The sequence below is a fragment of the Poecilia mexicana genome, unplaced genomic scaffold, assembly GCF_051168715.1.
Source record: "Poecilia mexicana isolate PSO_F unplaced genomic scaffold, ASM5116871v1 scaffold_17, whole genome shotgun sequence".
In the NCBI taxonomy this organism is placed as follows: Eukaryota; Metazoa; Chordata; class Actinopteri; order Cyprinodontiformes; family Poeciliidae; genus Poecilia; species Poecilia mexicana.
In genome coordinates, this window is record NW_028263386.1 from 4,156,361 (window position 1) to 4,180,549 (window position 24,189).

Genomic DNA, 24,189 nt, shown 5'->3' on the forward strand with positions numbered 1-24,189 from the left:
TGTTTTCTGAGTCATTGTGAATTCAGGGGAAATGAACCACAAGAGAAAGAAAACTGAAACTGGCTGGTTTAGCTGCATACATGCGTACGTTTCTTGGGTGTACCGAGCTCTGCGACCGCAGCGGAGAGTCATGGAGAAGTTCTCACCTTACGTTTTTCTGCTCATAGTTTTATCAAAGCAAGGTGCTTATTGCTCAATAGCACGTAGTTTTCCTTCAAAAGTCCAGGTGGCGCCACATTAGCCACAAAATGAAACATTTTAGTGACAGTTTCATATCAAAGCAGCTGTACTTCATATTATCAGCAGATACTGTAACAGTGTAGAGATTTAGAAACATCAGATCTGCTTGAATCATCTACAAAACCTTTAGATTGTGTGATTTTCTTATAAATTTATGGTCGAAAATACATTGGCTCTAAAGGAAGCCGTTGCTCTGAGTATGTTTCATATTTTACTCACAGAAACTTGACTCAAGTTCACAGTTAATGACAGGTGGCCTTTATGAGTGTTGGTGGGAGGGTTTCTCAGAAAGAACCACTTTGAGTAACTTCCTGTAATGAAGGTTCAACCGACAGAGGAAATATGACGCAGTTTTACTTTGTGCTTGATTTTAGTGAGGCCCCCATGCACAGTTTCACGTAAAAGCATTTATACCCATAGTACTTCTCTACACTTACTGTGAATGAGTGTAGAGATACTCCTGAATCTAAAGTGATTGTGCCCAGCAGGTGAACAGAGTCTACCTGTGTGTAATTTAATGTCAGTATGAATCCAGCTGACCTGCGAAGGCTTTAGAGGTTTATTAGAGAAACTTAGAGAACAAACAGCATCATGAAGACCAACAAACACAGCAGACAAGTCAAGGAGAAAGTTGTGGAGAAACAAAGGTTATAAAGTATGAAAATGTTTAACTAATTCAGGAGCAGCATCTTGTTGAAAGGAGAAACTTTCATGTTTTAACAAGATAAAAATATTGTCATAACATTATAACGAGAAAGTCGCTCGTTACACTAAGATATAAAAATACGCTCTTCTGATAGTTTTCTCTGACTGTCTTCTCAGAGGTGTTGCTGCTTTACTGTTACAACTTTCTTATTTAAATGAGAAGATATTTAGGTTTTAATGAGATTTAAATCTTATTAAAATAAGAATGTTTTCTCGTTTTAACAAGTTCTGCATCTTGTTAAAACAAGAAACTGCTTCTGAATTTATTTCCAAGCTCTGGCAGTAAAACGTGTCGATAATAAAGCAATACAACAAGCTCTGTAACCCTTACAGAATGCCTTGTTTAATCCATCATCTGAAAATATGAAGAGTACGGGACAACTATAAACCTTTATCAGACAAGAAACGACATGCAGTGTTTATTAACCCTGAATCATTCATGTTGTAGATGTGCCACTGCTCCAACACAACTGATTAAAATGATTGTATTGCTTCCTCAACATGACATCAAGTACTTCAGAAGAATATTAATTACTCACTCATTTAGGTGTGAAACAGGAAAACACCTAAAACATGCAGGATAGTGGGCCTGAAGACCACGAGGAAGAAACCGTGGCTTATGGTAAATCTCAACAAGCTGCAGAAATCCCCCAGTCAGGTTGGAAAGTCTGTTAACAGGAAAACAATTAGACATTCTCTACCCAAATCTTATTTTAATTGAAGAGTGGCAAGAAGGAAGTTATTTCAAAATAAAAGCCATAAAAGCCTGCAAGTAAAGTAGGAAAAGAGCAAATATGTGGAAGAAAGAGTTCAGTGAAATAACACTTCCTGGTCAACCTGAGAAACACAAGTAACAAATCAGTGTAAACACATCATCACCACAGCAAAGCATGGCGGTGGCAGCATCATGCTGCAGATGAATGCAGTGAAACACAGGGTAACTCTGGAGGAAATCTTGATGGTTCAGCTTCCATCAAGGCAATAAATCTAAACCAAATCAACAATGAAATGGTTTAAATCAAGGTGCTGCAGTGGCCCAGTCAAAGCCCATGCCTAAATTCATCTGGGAATCTGCTGCAAGACTTTAGAAATGATGCTCCATTTTACTTGAAATCTAATTGTAACAAAAAGCGTCTGCAAAGTATTGACTCCACAGGGTTTTGACAGAAATGCATTTGTGCAAATCATTATGTTCAGATTTTATTCATAGAAAAATTTGAAATACAGTTATCACCTTTTTTCCAATCCACAGCTATAAATTACTTTTTGTTGGTCTATCACTTGAATCCCTCATTGCGTGTCTGAGCAGTATAGAAATGAAAAGTCTTCTATAAATGGTTTACCATGAGAACTGAAACACTTTCCACTTCCTGCACATTTTCGGTAAAACCACCCCAGAGTGCTGTAGGTACAGAGTGGTCCAATGATACAGGATGTGGAGCTAAACCATGCTTATACTGCACTTTGAACCATGCAGTGTCACAGAAGCCCTTCATTTGGCAGGTGGTCCTCATCTGCTCCCCTCTTTTCCTTGAAATAGTGCTTTGTCACCCTGTCCTGGTGCAGGAGGAGGACTTGTATTCACCTCACGGCCGTCCCTCCTTTATGTGCTGGAGCCTCACAGGACGCTCGGTACAGATGCTCTTGGACACAGCAAACGCCGGCCACAGAAAGTGTGAATAGGGGGCTCTGTGGGTTGCCTAAAAGGGGTTTTGTGGTTCCATCTTTGTGCATGAGCGGAAGTGTGTGTGTATGTGTGTGTGCAGGGTTTTTTTGTTGGCCTGCGCACATGGAACATCCAAAACATGAGCTTCTTTGCATGTGTGCAGGAAGTTTTAAGCAAACACTAACACTTTTAAAGTAAAATATAATCATATGCATTACCATAAAATGCAAATGAGGTCCACAGATGCAGATTCAAGCCCATTCTTCCCTGACAATGATGTACAGTATGAATGGGCAGTGCAGTACATTTGATATCTTGGGGGTGAATTGGCCCACCAGGGAACGATGATCAGTTATTGCAGCAATTACACAGGACATAATCCGTACACAACAGGAATTCAGGGTGAGGGAGAGAGGGACTCGAAGGGAAAGAGGGAACTGAGAGAGGGAGGCCTTTTATAAAAGCCAAGTCCTGCCACTTTGGGAAGAAATTGCGGGCAGCGAGACGGCGGGCTTCGGGTCCGAAACGGGAGCCCAAACGAGCCAATGAGAGGCCCCATAATTCTGCTCAAGTGGTGTACAGTATCGAGGGACGCAGGCTGCAGAATTACAGGGTGTCCTGTGAGCATGCGTATGACAACAGAGAAGACATGTAGAGCAAAAGGCTGAGGCTCTGGGCTCCAAAATCCTCTCTGCACGTGACAATTAGCTTACAGTCTGCTCTGAGAAGGTAAGAAAATTCATTTATCAGCATAGCTCAATAAAACTGAAGGAATAAATCAAGAGTGGGTGGAGAAATCAAACTGATGTGATTCTCATTTTTTGCAGGTGATAATATTCCCTCAAAATCCTACCTGCTCATTTGCCTTCATTTTTTTATTTGATTCTATGAGAGCAATTTAATATGGTTACTATACTCTGTACACGTATTTTTAAATACATTCTTTGTGTACATTTAAAACATTATGAAGTTGAATCTGAATTTATTTGACATTCTATAAAACGTGGTGATATTGCCACATTTTTTAGAATTCATGATATTTTTGCAAGAATTTGATGCAAAAACAGGACAATAAGTGGCATTAGAAAGAGTAAAACAGAAAATAGACACTGTTTTCTTTACAATGGCTGAATTGTCCAAAGCTCATGCTTTGGTTTCAGCACTAAGCAGTGAACTGAGCCAAGTTGAAAATGTTCCTCCACTGTATTTGGGTTCAGAGAGTCGGCAGCTTGGAATAAGAAACTGTGGGAAGAAACTTTCACATAAAACACATCAGAACCCATTATACACCAAAATAGATTTAAAATAAATATATATTTCAAAGATAAATCTACACCAAAAGCAAAACTTTCTTTAAAAATTGAGAAACGTAGTGGAATCAGATAAACTCAATCACTTTTTGCACTTGCAGAAATTACTTCATAGAGAAACTTTTGTTGAAGACAAAACTAATTAATAGAAAAGTTCTGGTGTGATTTTTAACCATTCTTCCACACAAACTGTTTAAAGATTCAGCAAATATCCGCTATAGAATCAGATCTTTAGTACTTTTTATAAATTTTCAACTGAATTTAACTGACAGGCTCATTATAGCAGCTTTGTTTTTATTCTCTAATCCCAGTAGAGAGTTTCATTGGTTCTCTTTTTGGGGTCATTGTCTTCATGAAACAAAAAATCATCTTGTTCATCCAACCATTCTACATTATAACAGCAACAAAGCTGCTCTGCATCATGATTTTCCCATCTTCAGACTTCACTGCTGGGATCCAGGAGCATTTCTGATCCAATCGGGTCCTGTCAGTGGAATCCAAACAGTTCATTTATTATATTTTCTACCAGCATTTCATAGGCTTGTCAAAATATTCTGAAGCAAACTTTAAATTATTTTCAAAATTCCTTTTCTTCAGAAGTGGAGTCTTACGCATTCATTACATCCATGTAATTCCAGGTTTTTCTGAATCTCTCTGCAGGTGGTTCTTTGCTCTTCTTGTATTTTTGTTAGTCCTTTCCTAAAGATCTTTGATTATCACCTGGTGGTGGCTAATTTATAATAAAATTATGTTGTTTATTTCCTGATTAAAGCTCCAACTTGTGTTCACAGTAATTAGAAGATTAGGTATCTATTGCCAAAGTCATCAGTATGTTTTGCAACAATAATATAGCAAAGACTTTAGATGGGTTGTTTGCTGTTACTGAGCATAAAATGCTAATGGTGTGTTGCCTTGGTGATGAGTAACCTTATTATAGGTCTAAATGAGTTGATATCAATTTGCACAGATAAGGAGCATGTTTACTCAGTACTTAATATCTGTCTCATTTAGCAGCTGATTTGTTTTGATCTCTGAGTGTGTGTACATTACTTTGGTTGTAACCTCCATCCGGTGTGAATTTAATATCTGTAGCTACATTATAAGCATGTTTACTGGCGTTCTCACTGCTTATGTTTCTCGCAAAACAAGCTGTTTTTGCATGTGATTCACAGGAAGTGGGAGGAAGTACATCTAAGTGCTTAATATTTATTTTAAAAAGTTTTAAATCGGAGTGAATTTGATAAATTATGACGCTCTTGTAATGCAGAGTTCACGTGAGTCAAGGAAAGTAAAGGTGAGAGGAAAACAAGCTGTTGTGGAAATGAAAGAAAACGTGCCAGGGTGTGTGAGTGCATCCAAAAGCGAGAAGGGGGGGAGAAGAAGAGAGGAGGAGGAGGATTACTTCTCAGCTCAGAATATTAATGAGGGCTTTTGTCACAGATCTTTTTACTCTTTCTTTTCCTTTATAATGTTCTCTTACTCTATCTTTCATGCACACATCTTTAAAAATTCCTCACATTAACCTTCAACCACGTCCTACACCATCCCAAAACAAAGTCTGGTGTTTTTCCACCTCAAAATCAAGGATAAAACACTTTCAATCTGACTAAAACAAAAATATTTTTGCAAGAAAATACATTCATACAGTAATATAAGATATGCAAAAGAAAAAAGGACTAATGCGTGCAACTGCTTTCCCTCTCACACACGTCCACACACACGCAGATGGACACAGTCGTTTCTGTGAATGGCATCTTTTGTCTCTTTTATCTCAGTTCCCAACAAAGCATTCCTGTGTACACAGAGGAGACAGGGAGAGAGAGGGAGAGGAAAAGAAGGAGAGAGAAAGATAAAAGAAAAGAAAAGAAGAGGGGAGGGAGACCAGGAAAACATCCAGCACTCCGTTGTCTGGCCCAAAGACGAAAGTTTTAATTCAGTTTTTTTTTCTTCTTCATTTGAAGCAGGGGTGTGCATTAGCGTTGCCATGGAAACCGGATACAGGGAGCGGGGAAGGTTGATCCCATTTGCTTCCATTAGCTCCATCAGTTATCTGATACACGGCCCAGGTGGATTTTGTTTTTCCTCCACAAACACGTGAGCGCCGTGCTGAGTTCAGGCGACAAGCGAAAACTGGGTGAGGGTGAGTCAGAGTTGACAGAGTGAGACACTTTCAATGGTGTCATTGTAATTACGAAGCTCACTCTTGCATAATCACAGCAAAGCAATGTAATTAAAAGTGACTGGTTATGTAAGCCACGCTCGGGATTCCAAATGCACACTTTCATTAAGTGTGTGGACGTACTCGCTCTTTTCTGGGCAATTACTTTACATTGGAGTATGAACACACAAGCACAAACACTTGCTGAGGAAAATTACAAGCCACCTTACTCATGGCCAATAATTTCATCCTATTTAATATTTTCATAAGCAGATATGCAGAATAAGAGTCAATCTTAAATGATCGGAAGTGCATTTTATTAAATTTCCCAACAGAACCTAGATGGGCTGAGGGTAATGTAGTTATTTTATTCTCTCAATGTGTGATGCTGTGATACAGAAAAAATGAGATGCACACATTAAGCTTCCTTTAACATTCAACAGGAAGGTTTATTCTTCTTAATGAACATACTCTACATACAAAACTTATCAAATGATTAATATTAAATGCTCCAGGTATCACTGAGTAGCTGCAATAAGTAGCACTTTGATTCAGTGCATCACAAATGGCTGCAATAGTCCTTTAAACCGAACAAGAATTACATGCTCCATTTAACATCATGAATTTTATCAAATGACAAAATCTATTGACAGATGGCTTTTAATTCTCTAAACATACATTTTTAGGTAGTGCTTTTAACTCTAAATCTGTGTCCTTTTTTCTCAGACTTTTTGTGTTTTTAACTAGCAAAATAAAGATATGAATTTGCTTCTAATTATTTTAATAGCTTTTACAACTTTTATTATGTACAAATAAAATATACTTTTTTAGCTTTTAACTGTATCCATTGTTTTAACAGATTAACAGTATTTTATCTCTCACAGAAAAAACTGACTACAGAACTGAAAAAGGTGTAACGTTTCTTTAATCATGCGTCTCTTTACTAAACTTCACACATAGGCAGCCATTACCTACTTACTGAAAGTCATAACAATATGGTTTTTCAGGTTTTTGCAATAAATATGCAATGTCCAATTAAGGAGACCAAAATAATGTAATTTGTGTGAGAACCGTTTTAAAATGTGTAAAATACAATAAGTTAAAAGTGAAGCCAGTGCTACTCAGTTAGCTCAACATACATGTACAAAGTCTGCTAGTATTAGCCTTAACTAGCTTCCAGAAATATGAGCCGTTTTCTACACAATAATCACAAATTGCATGAAGTGAGTCATTAGTTGAGTCTTCTTCAACTCTTCAAGGTAACCAGCATCAAATTACAATTTACTGACCTGTGATATAGAAAAGATGAGACACAGACGTTGAGTTTCCATTAGCATCTAACAGGAAGGTTTATTCTTCTTCTGTGTGCCCAACTTTCTCTATGCCAACGGCGAACACGCGCCCCCTAGCGGTTGTAAGTGGAATCACATTAAATGATAACTTATTACAATGAGAAATTAAGAATAGAAAAAGAAAAATAATGTTGGGGTGTCTATTTTTATATTTAGTATTTTAATTTACATATAGCTTCTTTTTTTTACCCCTATATACTAGCATAAACTAACCTAAAAACACCACATTTTAGATTAGCACTAATCCAAACAATTTTGTTTGTATCTCCATCTAAGAGACCTGCTTTAACTTGGTTTTTGCACAGTCTCTCTGTATCATTTAGAGTTTTATTCTCTTGTGGGTTCTTCACTTAAACCAAATTTTCTATAAGTTTTTGGTCCAGAGACTGAGATGACCCCGGAATAAGGTAGATTTTGTGTCCAGTAAACCATTTCTCTGTGGATTCAGCCATATATTTTGGGTCAAACCCACAGCATCACAGATCCTCCACCATACTTAATAGTAGAGATAAAATGCTCATTAACATATTCATTGTTTGTTCAATGCCAGATCCGCCCTGAATGTGTAGAAGTTGAAAAGCTCAGTCTTTGTCTCATCAGACTCTACAGGTTTATAGATAGATAGAAGTACTTTATTCATCCCAACCGGGAAATTACTGTGCAGTTGCAGCATACACATACACACAGATCAAATTACAATATGAAAATAAAATAAAAATAAGATAAATGCATAAAATATAAAATGTAAGATGTAAGATTCTGTACAGTATGAACAGTGAAAATTAATAATCTGTACAGTCTGTACAATAGTTTGTTGTGATAGGACAGAAATTGTTATAAAAAGGTTTTCACAGTAGATCAGACAGGAATTAAAGAAATAAGGTGGAAGACAGACATGCAGAAAAAATCTCAGAATTGGGAATCAAACTGCTGTCGGAACAATTGAGTTTTATAGAAGGTTAGAAAATTTAGCAGCATAGATATTTTTCAGTAGCCAAATCAGTCTATGTGAGCAGGAAACCTGTTTTGACACCATTCTCGTGTTAATACAGATAATCTGCGTCATACCATATTTGTAACCCAAGGAAGCAAAAATCTGGGATTAATCATTTAAATATTCTAGATTGAGCATCGTAAAACTATAAAATTAAACAAAACAATGGGTTTGGTTTGCAGAGGTCACGTCTATTTTTATATGAGCAAAGGGCAGCAGTACCAGCTGCTGCTAACTTCTCCTTAAGTAATCACAGTGTCAAGGTAATTCATGTAATCAAGATATGTCAAATATTATTTTTTAAATCTCTAACGGCAGTGTAGCTATGCATAAAAATATGTAAAATTAATAAAACAGAAATACATTTTAAACAAATCAATTTCAAGGGCCCTCTAGTCTAACATGTTTCCAAAGAGTTTAATTTCTATTTTCAATACTTTGCCTCTAATTATTCATTTTCTTATCTGTGTCATTTTTAATGCATTGCTTATCACAAGATTAAAAACTGCCATCAGTTTTGGGAAAACACCTTTCCTCGCCTTTAAATAGGTCTCACCACAACGGAAATGTTCTTTTCAAAATCCAGGGTTTTGAACGTTGTACTGTTTCCATAACCCACAAAAAGACCCGACAGAAACCTCCCACTCACATAAAAAACATTTTACACTGAAACAGTGCTCAGAGATATAATTGTTCAATTTTACCAAAAGTGCTGTGACCAAACAAAAACTAACTGACAATGCTAAACATTGTTTGCATGAGAAAATTTCAGAGGCATTGTAGCCTAAAAGTGCAGAAGAAGTTTAAGACTTCTCACTGTCAGTGCTGCTATCTCAAGTTTCTACTAAGGAATCAACTCTTTGTCCAACTAAATGTCTCCACCTAGAGTAAACAGAAAGCTTCTTAAAAACAAACCTTATCTAGGTAAAAGTCCTAGTTTTGCCCAAAGATTACCACCTTAACTGATGCGTTCAGTTGTCTCTTCTCCCCTCGGAGTCACAAGTGAGTCTCTGTGTGGGCGCTTTGTTGGGCTAATGCATCTTATTCTGCTCCTTTCACTTTTCTTTCCTTCTCATTATCTTACTCCCCTGTGGGTGTCCTCTTCTTTGGCCTCTGGGGACTGTTGAATGCCGCTGAAATGTGTGGAGGAAACAGTAACAGCCTGTGGGTGACAGGAGTGGATTACAGTCTTGACTTTACAGGAATGAACACCACTAGCAGCATAAGACACTCCTGTGACTTGGGTGGATTTGCTTTTAAACGATTGCAAGATGCATATGTTAAATAAGATAATGCTCAAATATTCACAGTAAACTAATTGTGATTAATAATTAGAACAAGCAAAAATCTTAATTAATTGCAGTTTATTAATAGTTTTCTTTAAACAGTTGATGCAACTACTTGACTAAAATCCAAGTTCATCCTGATTGAATTTAAATCTTTGATGCATGAACTAAGTTCTACTATAAAGTAATAAAGTAATATAAAAAGATGTTTCCAGCAAACACACCGTGAACTCTAAATAGAAAAAAAATATGATGAGACTGATGACAAGCTAAGCAAATTGTAATCATAGAACCAAAGGTTTTACCCTGGCAAGTGTTTCATGCTATGTTTTGGAAATGCTCTCAACACTTTTGATCATTTTAATTATCTTTTTCTTACTTAATGTCTCTTAATGTTTAAGTTTTTCAAGAATAGCACACCATATTACTTCTTTCACTTGGTTTAATTTACTCTAGTGGCAGCATGAGAGCAGCAGCTCTTACATTTTACATAAAAGCATATTTAAACCACTGATACAGAATTTACACAACTACTAACTTCATACAGCATCAATTCATAATAAATGTTATTTGCTTTTTACAGCTATTTATATATTACAACAATGTCTGCGCTAATAGCGACTTGCTCACCTCAGGATGCTGGATGCTTAAAACTGAAAATGAAACTGATGGCATTATATTTTCTGTGTAATTCAGCAATAAAGTGACCACTTGGTGGCACTCAGAGCACTGCAGTGTCATTCATATATGGTCAATTTACCCTTAAATATGGAACATGACATTACAGCATCATTCCCTGGTGGGCTAATTCAACCCCCAACATTTCCGTCCTACACATGTGTTGCTCTAAAAACTAGAGATTTACTGTCTGTGACATGAAGCTCGATTTAAGAGGGAAAGTGTGGTTTTACTAAGAAAATGTGCAAGAGGAAGGAAGACAGATGGAGGATGAGGATAGCAGAAGAAACACTGGTTTTACTTGTGATGAAATAGCAAAATGTGAGTTCCATATCCAAATTAAATTATGACCTTGTTGATACTGAATCACACAGAGATAGAAACTGCATAAAAATCAAACTGCTTTTATAATACTTGGTATATTTAATTTATTCTAAGATAGCATATATAGGGTGTGTTTATGTTAATGACTGCAGACGGCTCATATAAGTAGGCTTATGTTATGCAATAAATGAAAAACGTTATATTTCCAAAGTTACAAACATGTTTCTGCTAGATTATCAAGCTGTTTTGTAAACTCAGGAGGAAATATGTTGGTGAAAAGTTAATTAGTAGTACAAATAAATAAAACAATGAAATTATTTTAAAAAGACAGGAATAAAACAGCAACTAACTGTTGCTGCACCTGTCTCATTCGTCCCTCATTCATCTATTTATCTCGACTCTTCTGGCCTTCCATATTTCCGCCAGCTAGCTGTGCACTGTAGCATCAAAAGTTCACAGAAAACCTCAGAAAGGGTGTTCATGGCACCAAACTAAATGGAAATGAGTCACCAATGATAAGAAGGCCTAGTTATAACAATCTAGGTCTTTGATGACAATGAAAGATAAAAAACAAGGCTTCTACAAATGAAGCAGTTTTTTGAGCTCCACATATCTGATGTTACTTTCTTTTGTTTTAAACCTCTCTGCAGCTGTAAATCTTTATCTTCCTTAGCACATTCAGCTTTTACTACATCTACCAATCATTCACTGAGCGACATTCAGAATAGAAATATTATCTCCACCTTCCCATCTGTAGATTCTTCTATCATGCACTGCTTTATTAAATAAAAGTCACAAATTGCAAATCAAACTATTGAGCAGTTAGTACATCCATCAGTTATCTATAGGACAAACCGGGAGACTTACATTAATGTAGACAGTGATACATGATGTCAGCGTCAGTAGATAAATGACTGCAGCCAATATTTAAACATTTTGACAGTTTTATAGTTGTCCATTTATATCTTCAAAATTATTTTAACCTGTGAAGGTCTCATGTAGTCGATAAGATACTTTCCTGGCTTTCTTTGAACTTCCACTAATGAAGCAGAAGGTGGCAATGTATAATGCAAAACACTTGAGTCTGATGAAGAAATGATCTGCAAAGCACACGCTGTGCAACAGCCACACCCATGCAAGAGAATGGCTTTTGAACTGTTCACTGATTTTCATGCAGAACTAGGTGAAATATTCTGCAGCTATGATTAAAATGTTTCATGTTAAGCATTGTAGCTGTGTCCCCATGCACGGTTTTCTGTTTAATTTTACTTTTCACTTTTTTCATTTCCACTGAAGAGCGTATTCAGAGGGTTTATGGAAAACTTTATGTAAAAGTAATGGATTTTCATAGTTTTAACATGCTAGTAGAAATAAAACTCTTAAAAATGCAAACTCCAGGTCTCCTCTTCTGCAGACATTGTAGAATTAAGTCTCGACATTATACATCTGTTTTTCTGCTTGTTTATCTCGACTGTGTGGTTTTGGTTTGCTAATATGTTTGTGGTCGTCAACAGAAGCACACAATTTGCCTATTGAGAAAATGTCTCACTGTCATTAATCTTATACACTGCTCAAAAAAATAAAGGGAACACTCAAATAACACATCCTAGATCTTAATGAATGAAATATTCTCATTGAATACTTTGTTCTGTACAAAGTTGAATGTGCTGACAACAAAATCACACAAAAGTCATCAATGGAAATCAAATTTATTAACCAATGGAGGCCTGGATTTGGAGCCACACACAAAATTAAAGTGAAATGTTCCCTTTATTTTTTGAGCAGTATATATTAACATTGAGGATGAATTTACTTTTCAAACTTGTAGAGAGTTCATCCTATTACATTTGCATTTGCAGAGAATGAGTACATGCTAAAATTTTACAATGTTTGCAGAACGAGATCTTCTTCCTGTGATGGTATCATTTGATCATGGCTACAGATATCAAATTCAGAAGAAAAACAGTTTTTTCCCATGACAGCTTTACACCTCACAAAAATTTCCAAATCTAACTTTTTGCTTGAATATAAATGTGGTTTTCCCAGACTTTAAAACAAAATAAAACCAAAGCAACAACACAAGCTGTAATTTAAATAATGTGTTCTGGTAATTTTAGATATTTCTATGTATGTAATGTAACAGATAAATTTAATTTTGAGGAAGAATTTCTCTGCTGGGAAGTGATGTGCAGTTAAACGTTTGTGGTTTCCACTGAACTTTAACAGTAAACCAGTATTTTTGTGTCTACTCATGTGTCATAGTTCTGCTGGTGTCATTAAAGTTGGTTATAGAGATGAAATAGATTGCGAATCAATCTAGGGAAGTTGAACTTCAACTTCATTTTTCCCTGTTTGTTTTTCACAGATGACTTCTGCTACCCCACCCTGCTCTCGCAGCTCTTCCCCTCAAAAAGTTTGCCACTCTCAGACCCAAACCGATGTTCTGAAGCCATTGCTGGGCGGCGGCGCTTCTGTTGGAGGCGGGACTGTGCGGAAGAGGAGACGCATCCTGTCCAAAGATGGCCGAAGCAACATGCGCATCGAGCACGTCAGTGGGAGGAATGCTCTCTATATGCGTGACCTCTGGACAACTTTTCTTGAAATGCCTTGGCGCTACAAGTTCTTCCTGTTTACAGCAACGTTTGCAGGGACCTGGTTTCTGTTTGGGGTTGTGTGGTACCTCGTGGCTTTGGTGCATGGAGACCTGCTGGGTGAGAGAGCAGAGGTTTTATAAAAAAAAGTACCTTTACAGTTTAACACCCCCCTCATATCACCCATGCACCACAGGGTTTCCATATCTATTCCATCTGAGGGCAGGATTTTGCTAAGAAGTAACATCAGGGTTTATCCCGCAGTATCAGTTCAGACATTTCTGTGAAGATTTCCTGCCTTTTTTTATGAACAAGCACAGTTTAAGTTGTGAATAAAGTCAAATTCTTCAGTTAAACTTTGATTCAGTACTCTAGAAACTTTCAGCTCAGTTAGGTTGTCATTACGAGTTTCATAATGAGTCAACTAGAAAATGCAACTGAAGAATTTTTTTTTTATCAAAACAAGACCTGAAGCTTCTGAACAGACAAATGCAAGCATCTTAAAGAGACAAAGACTATATCTATGTTTCTATCTATATGCATATCATAGCTGATATGATCTGTAAGATCTTCCCTGTAATCGGTCTCCAGACCTGGAGTACCTCTCAGTTGGAGTCTTGGCCCACTCCCCCTTTAGCTGTCATTGTTGCCTCCCTTCACTGATTGGGTCTGAAGTTCAGATTGCCTTAGCCACTTCATGACCTCAATTTGCTTTGTGGTTTTGCTGATATGTTCTTAGTTGGGCTGGGAACCCCATATGTGACACATTTTCACTGTTTTGCCTTGGGGTAGAAGGTTTTCAAGCAAAATTTTTAGGGTACGCTGCCCCCAACGTTTGAAGTTGCCTTGTACTCTTAGCAGCCAAAACAGGCCTAAAACATAAAATAGATGATAATCTTTGCTTTAGATTTTACATTCACACTACTTTTGGTTTGTATTAAACCAGTTAGTTAGCTAAGTATTGAAGCAGGTAGAACTGAAAAGAATAAAATCTCATTATATGAGTGATTTTGTGCACAAAATGTAATGGACATGTTTAGATAGCACATAGATCTATCCTAACCTGTTCAAGGAAGCATAGTAGGCCACCTTTAAGAATGTAAGAAGGCGAGGTTTTGCTGAGTTAAGACCAGAGCTGCACATATCTATGAATAAATACGAGAGAGGAAGGGTGTGGTGAAGAGAAAAAAATAAAACTGCCTCATCTGAAGCAGTTGTCATCAGAGAGAGGGGAACCGAATCTTAGGTTCAAATATTTGAACCTATCTTTTTCAGTGAACTATAAAGTAATTTTGACCTATGATCTAAACACTTTTGACCTATGATCTAAAATCCCCTCACTGCCCCAAAGTGATTTTAATATGACAGTTCACTAAACAGGAACATGGTTATAGCTTGCAGAAAATTCCCATGAAATTTATGCACCAATGATTTCATTTTTTTATTTTTATGGGAAAAGGTGATTGTACTTCAGAGAAACAATAACTCACCACCCTGATTCAGATCTCTTAAAACCTCCCTTAAATCATGACTAATGGAGAATCAGGTGCTGAAGTTGTAACCTACCATACAGCTTTGACTCAAAGGCCCGTTGACACAAATACACTAAAATTTGACACTAAAACCGTCCTTGATGGTTTCAGTGTCAGAGTTATTTTTTCCTGTTTAAACCTCACAGTCTCTTTGCAGCTCAGCAAAATGAGTGACAAAATAAGGTGAGCAAAACTGAGAGCATTGTTGCAGGACTATAGAGGTGGGAAAATTTCAAATAAAAAGTGAGATAGTGAAAAACTGTGTTAGGTAAGAGCGGATGTTGCTACGCTGTGAAGCAAAGACGAAGATCTGTAGAGTTTGAATGGTGTGAACTGATAGTCTGATCCGTTTCTGCTTTTTTCACCTTCTGTTTGTGCAACAGAATCAACATGATGCACTTTTTTTTATCTAAAGCCGGTAAATAGATAAACTGTTAACATGATAAAATCATTAGACATGAAAACATGGGTGCACTGCAAAAACAGAAAATCTTACAAAGTGTTTTTGGTCCAGTTTCTACTGCAAATAACTTAGTACATTTGAACCTAACTAAAGAGTAACTTTTCAGCAAGATATGGAGGCTTGTTTTCAGTAAATAATTACTTAATACTGATGAAAAAGTGCATGTTCCCTTGGCAGATTATTTCATTTATAGTAAGACATCTTTCTCAGGTTATGAGTTATCTGCCAATAGAACTAGTACTTCTTCATCAGTATTAAGGATTCATTTACTTAAAATAAGCCTCTATATCTAGCTAAAAAGTTACTGTTAAGACAGCTTGTCTTATTTTAATTGTCCTGAGATATTTGCACTGCAAACCAGATCAGAATTACTTGGTAAGATTTTGTGTTTTTGCAGTGTGAAGAGTGCTCTACTTTGCAGCCCTTCACACATGCACATAAAGACGTTTTGACAGTTACAAAGAAGTTAGGCTTCTGGTTTTATTTCCTGTAAAACCAAAAACCACACGAGTGCAATACAAATACGTTATCCTCACAAAATAATAAAGGAAAAACACACCTCCTCTTCCTCTGATGACTCATGTTTCCACTGTTTGGCATTACAAGAGTCCACCAGATAATGTAGGCATTAAACAAAGAAACGTCTGCTCCTTTACCGCAGCCTTGATGAGCTGTCGTTTTCTTTCCAGAGTTCGATCCGCCGTCCAACCACACACCCTGTGTGATGCAGATGCAGACCCTCACAGCAGCCTTCCTCTTCTCTCTGGAGTCCCAGACAACCATTGGTTATGGTTTCCGATGCATCACAGAGGAATGCCCGGCTGCCATCATCCTCCTCATCCTGCAGCTGGTCATCACCATGCTCCTGGAAATCTTCATCACCGGCACCTTCCTGGCCAAGGTCATTAACTGAATAGAGAAATGTGGGATGACAAGGTGTCCAATCCAATGATCCAAACAGTTGGGATGCACAGGCCAAAAGTATTCATACCCCTTGTAGTTTTCCACTTTTTGTCGACTCTTGGCCCAATCGCGAATCTTTTCTGCACTTTGCTCCATTTGATTAAGTTTGACCAGCTTCAATGTCCCTGATAAAGAAAAGTTGTCCCATTCAATGGGACAACTTTTCTTTGCCACCATTCAATGGAACAAAATGAACGCGTATTGTTCATTTTTGCCACTATTGGCCACATATATGAACTTTAAGTTCAAATTAAAGTTTATTTTTTAATAATGGGATAATATGCATTAATGAAAATTTCCATGTAAATGCATACAGTTATAGACAAGAGGTGAATTTCTATTGAGATGTGGATGTATTAAGAAAGGCATAAAACAACTTTAAAATTTTTACAAATTTGCATGTAATCGACACTGATATTTTTGACTTTCCAGGAGTTTGTAAGATGTTTTTTAAATGAGATTAGAAATGAAATGTCCCTTATGTCACTCTGAATCATATTCCAAGTGTGAGAAGCTCGATAGGAAAAAGTAGCTTGACTCTGCAGTTTTCCTAAGTGGTATTGAACTTTGGTCTCATCTGACCAGAGCTGTTTGCAGTTCGAAAACATGTATAATTTTTACTTCATGTAAACTCTGTAAACTCTCTTGGTAATAAGAAAAGGTTCCAGGAGTGTAAATATGTTTGCAAGACACTGAATCCTGATTCATCTAAGAGTAAGACAATTAACTGAAAATACTTGAGAAAAATAAAAACTGAGCTTTTCCCGGTCAGATTGCACGGCCAAAGAAGCGAAGTGAGACGGTGAAGTTTAGCCAGCATGCTGTTGTATCGACCTATGAAGGCCAACCCTGCCTGATGATCCGAGTGGCCAACATGCGCAAGAGTCTTCTTCTCGGATGCCAGGTCGGTGCATATGCAACTCTCAGACAAACAGAACAAAATGAGTCAAAGACTAATATTTCATTGACTTACTGTTGGATTTGTGGATTTTTAACAAATATTTCCATGCAGAGTTGAATTTTTTTGCTGTGCAATTCTTCAAAATGAGAATGAGTCAAACCAAAACAAGCAGCATGCGCCATTTCATTTAGGTGACAGGGAAACTCCTGCAGACGTCTCTGACAAAGGAAGGTGAAACAGTTCGTATGGACCAGAGGAACGTGCCCTTCCAGGTGGACACTTCCAGCGACAGCCCCTTCCTCATCCTTCCCCTCACCTTCTACCACATCATCGACGACACCAGCCCCCTGAGAGCCTGGGCCGCCAAGGGTGAGCTTGGTCAAAAAAACAATACTTTGTTGGTATTACCACATGTTGAGGGTGTTTTGTTACGTCTCAAGGCTTTTGAGGGCTGTGCTCTTAAGAAACCCTGTTGCTTAGGCAACAAAACCATTTTTCCATTAGCTGTTAAGAAATGAGAACTGAAAGGAACATTGCTACACTCTCAAAAGCTACATTCACAGCAGAAGTAGACCAAAATATTAATAGGGCTCCTTGGTCAAGAGTGTGACACTTAACCTGTTGGTCTCAGGTTGTCATTCACAATGACAGGGGTGTCAAACTCCAGTCCTCAAGGGCCGCTGTCCTGCAGTGTTTAGATGTGCTACAGGTAAAAAACAGTGGAATGAAATGGCTTAATTACCTCCTCCCTGTGTAGATCGGTTCTCCTGAGCCTTGCTAATGACCTAATTATTCTTTTCAGGTGTGGTGCAGCAGAGGCACATCTAAAAGTTGCAGGACAGCGGCCCTTGAGGACTGGAGTTTGACACCCCTGTCAAGAGAGGACCCAAATTTGGGTCCTCTCTTGACAGACAGGTTTTAAAGTGTCTGCACAGCATAACATTAAGTTTAAGCTACAGAATTATTGTTTCATTTCTGAAACATTTACAATATTGAAGTAGCAGTGAATGAATGTTCACCAGCCTTCACATACTGAAGAAAACAACTATAAATATGTGATTGCCAAGAACAGAAGAAAAGTTGCCAGTTTTGTAAATTAATTGGTAACCTTGATCTCTAAATCAGAGTTTTAAACCCCAATAGATGGATTCACCCTTCATTCCTGTACTCTGATCAGGAACTTTGTCCCGACGTTCTTTTCCTCTAAGCCTACACCTGCCTGTTTAACACAATGCTCTGCAAATTTAGTTTTGCGCAAGGCAAGGCAAGGCAAGGCAAGGCAATTTTATTTATATAGCACCTTTCAGTCAAAGACAATTCAAAGTGCTTTTACAGAGAAACAATACCAATCAGACGCAGTGATGGTTTGAGTTTGATTAATGGGTGACACATGACTAAATGATTGTATTTACTACCAAATGTAAGCGTTCAAAAGGAAGAAGTTGGGCAATGAACTTGCAAAAGAGAAGATAAAAATAGTCTTTTTTTGGTGGTTAGTGGACTGTGGAAGTGCATCAGCGTTGACTTCCTCTGTCAGTGTGTTTTATATATATACTTCATCTCACTCTTCACTTCTTTAATGCGCAACACATTTTTGTAGAGGATCTTTCCATTTATGGGAAAAGAATTTAGAGGAGATCTATTGATACATTTTACATGTTGGATGTTCCTAGATTTACTTCAACTCCCATTTTTATTTGCTTTCTTATTCATGCATTTCTGAACTGGCTGAATCCTTGCAGGGTTTGTAGAGCTAGAAGTCATCACTGGTTGTCAGTCCTTCACAGGATAAAGCAAAAGCAAACAATCATGCATGCACAAACTCAGACCTAATGACAGTTTAGGATGGGCCATGAACCTTGCATTAAAGTTTAATATTCATTGGTCACAATAGAAACATGTTTCCTGTATGATGAAAACCTTCTTTTGCTGCCTGTAAAAGTGACTCTTAAAAGGTAAAAATATACAAATATAAGTATAAATTTCTTTGGACTCTGAGAGGAAGTTGGAGAAAATCCATAGCACCCTAAGATCAGCGTTGATTCCTTCTTGTCTCTTTACCAGTTTCTCCTCATCCTTTTTAGCTAACCTGCTAATGTTCCTTTATCAGGTGGTGGATGGACAGATCCAGAGTTGGCTGACTTTGAACTCTTGGTGATCATGAGTGCCACAATAGAGCCGACCTCCGCCACCTGCCAGGTCCGCACCTCCTACCTGCCAGACGAGATCCTCTGGGGTTACGAGTTCCCCCCCGTCGTCTCTCTCTCCCAGTCTGGCAAATACGTAGCGGACTTTTCCTTCTTTGACAAAGTGGCGAAGACCAAGACGACCCCCATCTTCAAATCGTCCAGTTCGCAACACGAATACCAGAGCAACGGAGGCGGACCCGTGTCTGAGGTGACAGACCCGGAGAAGATTCGTCTGGAGCAGAGCTACAGGGAGCAGCGAGGCGAAGACCGAGGCCGAGTCAGAGACGGCCCCGTAAGCGTTCGCATCAGCAACGTCTGAGCAGCTAAACTGGCTGAAAGTCAGACATTTTGTAGCAAAACAACATGAGAGTTTGTGAAGCCTTTCACACATGTAAGACAAAGATTGTTTTCATTTTTTTTTTTTATCAAAATGACTTAAAGCAAATACGTATGGTACTGCGTTTTGTAAGGAAATATTTGCTAAAACTGCTGTCATTTATTCTCATCTTGTCACTTATGATGGAAAATCTAAAAAAAATCTATGCTAAAAGAGTCAAATAAGGAAGAAATTAAGTGTAAGTCGAATATAATTAATCTCAGATTAGACTGTCTGATGTGAAATCTATAAAGTTCTACCTTCATACTTTTTGCCATTGTCTCACCATCACATTTTTCCTTGCATACTTTGTGATGATCTGACCATCCAGGGCTGAATGCTCAGAGCTCCATATCATGTCTATAGGTGCCTCCAATTTGCTTAAATTGTTTTCATCTTATTTATTCAGAAAATGTCTCCCTCCTCCCTACCATGTCAGTCACTCCAAACATTCACTCACACTGTGAATCTTTATCAAAGCAGACAGAGTGTCTGCATGGCATAGCGTGAGGTTAAGTCATAATATCACCTCAATGTTGGAACCTTTGAAACTGAAACATTTTTAACACATAATGTTTGTATGAAAAAGCTTTTAGAAGCTTTTTCCACCTTTTTGTGACAATTTTCTATGTGATCCTACTAAGAACTTGAGAGAATTTAAAAAATCTGCAACAACCTTGAGGCATAAGTGTGCTCAACCTTAAACTCTTTGTTGAATCTCTTCTTGATTCGTTTCTAGCATTCAGTTTTCTTTGATATGAGTTTAATATCATCCAACTTTTTGTCCTGGAAACATTCCCCATGCCCTCTGTGCTCACAGTCTCACAATTTATAAAATCGAGTAGAACCTGATTTTTCACACCGTGCAAAACTGTGAAGCTGGTCTTTTACTGATTTATTTGGATGGTGAAAAATAAAATTCTTCTTCATCTTCAGTTTTCTGTTATAATCCATAGATCTTTGGACTTTTAGTTTTATGTTTCTGTTGCTTCTTTCTTTACTTCTATTCTCCTTCTTGCCATCTTAGTTTATCCCTTGTGTCAGATCAGCTGTTTTACTGTTTCTGTTCTGGATTTTGTCATGTTTCTTTCTGTCATCTGAAGGTTTTGGGTGAAATGTAACTAGCATGAGGAAATGTTCATGACTTTAACTGCAGTCTAGTCTCATATCATCTGTGGGAAAAGTAACTCTAGAGAATGATTCGGTCACCATGTTTCGCTTTGGTTGGTGTTCATTTGCTGATCTGTGGTGTTTTTGTGCCAAACTTTCCGTCTGTAACTGTGGCTAAAAGTTCCAGTTTGTTTCCATCAGACCACAACGGGCTTTTAGCCAGAACTTTTCTTTTGAAGGAAATGCTTTTATCATGCAGTTCTACATAGGAATATGAGAAGTCCCTGACGTTGCTGTCACATGTAGACCATAATACTTCTGGGTTCTTGTTTTTGTAGCATGACTGTCGTTACTGTGGCATGACACATCTATTATCTACAATCCTCCTGACAAATGCTTATGAGTTTTTGCTGAACTATTTTTGTTTATCCAAGAAGACTGATTGTTGAAATTGTTTAAAAAAGTGCCTAAAGGTTTTGATTAAGGTTATGCACATGTCAGCAACTTTTTAAGTTTTTCTATTTTCCTTTTTCAGTAGTGTAAGGTTATGTTACATCAAAGGGGGAAAGGATTTATCCTGGCCAAATTTTTATATGTCACAAAAATCTGGTATTTCGCTAGGGGTCAGAAGACGTTTCTAGACATCTCTGAAAGCAAATGAAGCACAAAGTTTGCAAATATGTAAAGTGTGACATGGCTGTTAGACAATGCATGAAAACAACTGTTTTGTGAATGTAGACAACAAAAGCTGATTTACGTAAACACCCATTTATCTGAGGTACAATGGTGGAAAAGCTGAAAGGTCAGAAACTTATTCTGGTCTCTTTAGGTACTTCCCAGAGCACTGAAGCGTCACCTTGTGACAGACTTACTCACTCAAAAGCGAGACAAACTGAATGTGTATTTTTAAAAATGTGAAAAACAGAAATAAGGGAGTAAACACAAAATACCCCCAATTTCAAAGAAAAACATTTTTTCCCTCCTCTGTTCAAGTGAATGTGTTGCAATTTTCTGCACTTTAAAAGTGCTTTACTAATCCCAAAGGGGAAATTGCTTAAGATGCACACAGCTACGGTTTGTTGAGCAGAAAGTCATATGACTTTAAGTATTTTCTTCTTACATGGTAAGAAAAATAGCACCAAGCTCAAAAGTCAACTTCCTCCCGAACATTTAGAAATGTTATATCTCAACTTTAGAGTTCCTCATTGTGCATTTTAGTGCTGAATGTAATTTTTTTGTTAAACTACAATATGACATCTGTGTCTGTATCAAATGAACATTGTAGCACTTTATTGAAGTAAATAATGATTATTTGCACCTTCAGTAGATTAGCTGACAATTTGTCAAACCTTACCATTTGTAAAATATTCCACTGAAAGCACTCTGAATTTATATAGACCAGCTTCTTTACAGCTGCTGTAAATTTAAAGATAGTCAGAAACCTGCTGTTCTTTTGTCTGACATGCAAATGAACAAACTCCAGTGGATGTAAATACTCATGTAGAGATGTTGTATCTGTGCCTTTAACAGTGAAGAAAGTCTGATTGTTGTAAGCACTGGGTGCAATCACTGCATAAAGAATTATTGGAGTTACTAACTCTGTGAAATAAAATCAAAAGCATCTTATCAAAGCTCCTTCTACACATATAAATATGAAAGTATCTGAACAATACGGGCTGAGATATAAGAATGTAAAGATAAGAATGCCATGTAAAGAAAAGGTGGTTGTGACTGATATGAGAAATAAGGTGTGGTGTGTCTTCTTTTAGTTCTTTGAATTTTATATTTCAAATGAGGTAATTCTTTAACAACTGGTCTAATAAAGCTTATTGTGAAATATTACATTTGGCTTGTGTCTTTTGTTCTAATTTGATCAAAACTGAATTCCCAAATAGTTTCAATTTAATCCAAAACCTAGTGACATAGTAAAAAACAGATAATAATGAGCATAAGGATAAAAAAAGAGTAAATATCTAAAACTGTGATGCATTTCTGATGAGTATAAGTGAAGTATAAGTGATAAAATCATCATCCAGTTCTGTATTTTATAGTAGCAATTCACTAAAATGTCATAATTCTGTTGGTTTTTAAATTGTGTTGACTTTATCAGATCGCATCAAGTCATTAACTTGTAGGATTCATTCTTCCTGGATGAGAATGTAGTGAAAGTGGATAATCGCTGGTATTGCGTTGTTGACTTTGCAGCAATCCCTCATATGGCGGAGCAAGCATGCAGCGACAGTAGAGAGGAAAAACTCTCCTTTATCAGGAAGAAACGTCCAGCTGCTTCTACAGAGAGAAAAACAGATCACTTAAAGTTAAAAGTTTAAATAAAAGCAAATAATGCAAAATTAGAGAGTAGTAGGAAAATGTAGCAGAGTGAGAAAATGTGGTCAGCAGGCTAAGACTTTAGTAGTATAACTATAGAGATAACTCAGGAAAACATAAGTAAGATTAACTAAAAGTTTTAACAAAATGTAAAGTTTTAAATCTACTCTTAAAAGTAGATATTATGTCCACTTCACAGACTAAGAGTGGAGGAGAAAAGCCAAAACAGTCAATTATGAACATGAACAACCACAGCTTTTTGGAAAACGGAGTTCAGATTAAAACAATTGATCTGCCCAAATTTTTATTTTGTAATTTTGAAGTCTTTTATTTAGAAAATTCCAGAATTTGCACGTAATTTATATTTTTGTTTATCTGATAATTTTAAATATTAGATCGGATGTTGTTACTCAGTTCTTGAGTAGCCCTTTTAAGAAAATGACTTGTTGACTCCTTTGTGGCTACTCCACCCACCTTGGACAGTCAACACCCAAAGCTGATCACTGCCAAACTTACAGAATCAAAATATCTCTTGAGTAAAACCTGCAAGGCAACATGAAGCGAACTAAAACATCTCAAACGGCAGCAAGTTATGGCCAGATCAAAAGAAGTTCAAGAACAGATTGGAAGCATTAGCATCATGTGCAAAATATTTCTATTATTAACCTGCCAACACAAGCCATCATTGAGTCACATAGAACTCTGTTTTTTTAGGAGTGATGCCTGAAAGTTCAGCAAGACAACAGGAAGTGTGGTGTTGCAATGATGCAACACCACACTTCAGACATAAACTTATGTCTGAAACTTCTGACATAGTTAAAATCTGTATGAAGTTTCCCAAAGTTCTTTTCAAACAATATCGGTGGATGAACTCAGTGACGCTGTTGTTGGCTGAGCAAGAAAACTGAAGTTAAATTGGACATCTGATCTTCTCATCCTTCTAGTTGGAAATTATGTCTTAAGATTTAAAATCCTGTCCCTGGCTGTTTGCAGAAATAACCAGAAGGAAATGTTTTGTAGCTG

General features: G+C 37.2%; 1 protein-coding gene across 1 annotated transcript; it reads left to right on the plus strand.

The window, feature by feature from the left end:
* The first annotated feature begins 13,078 nt into the window (after positions 1 to 13,078).
* LOC106931211 (ATP-sensitive inward rectifier potassium channel 10-like) lies at positions 13,079 to 22,680 on the plus strand. The gene is made up of 5 exons (XM_015009199.2): positions 13,079 to 13,424; positions 15,989 to 16,200; positions 17,035 to 17,166; positions 17,355 to 17,532; positions 19,274 to 22,680. Exons 1-5 carry the CDS (start codon positions 13,079 to 13,081, stop codon positions 19,669 to 19,671), a joined length of 1,266 nt encoding a protein of 421 aa, XP_014864685.2. The 3' UTR covers positions 19,672 to 22,680.
* Positions 22,681 to 24,189: the final 1,509 nt, after the last annotated feature.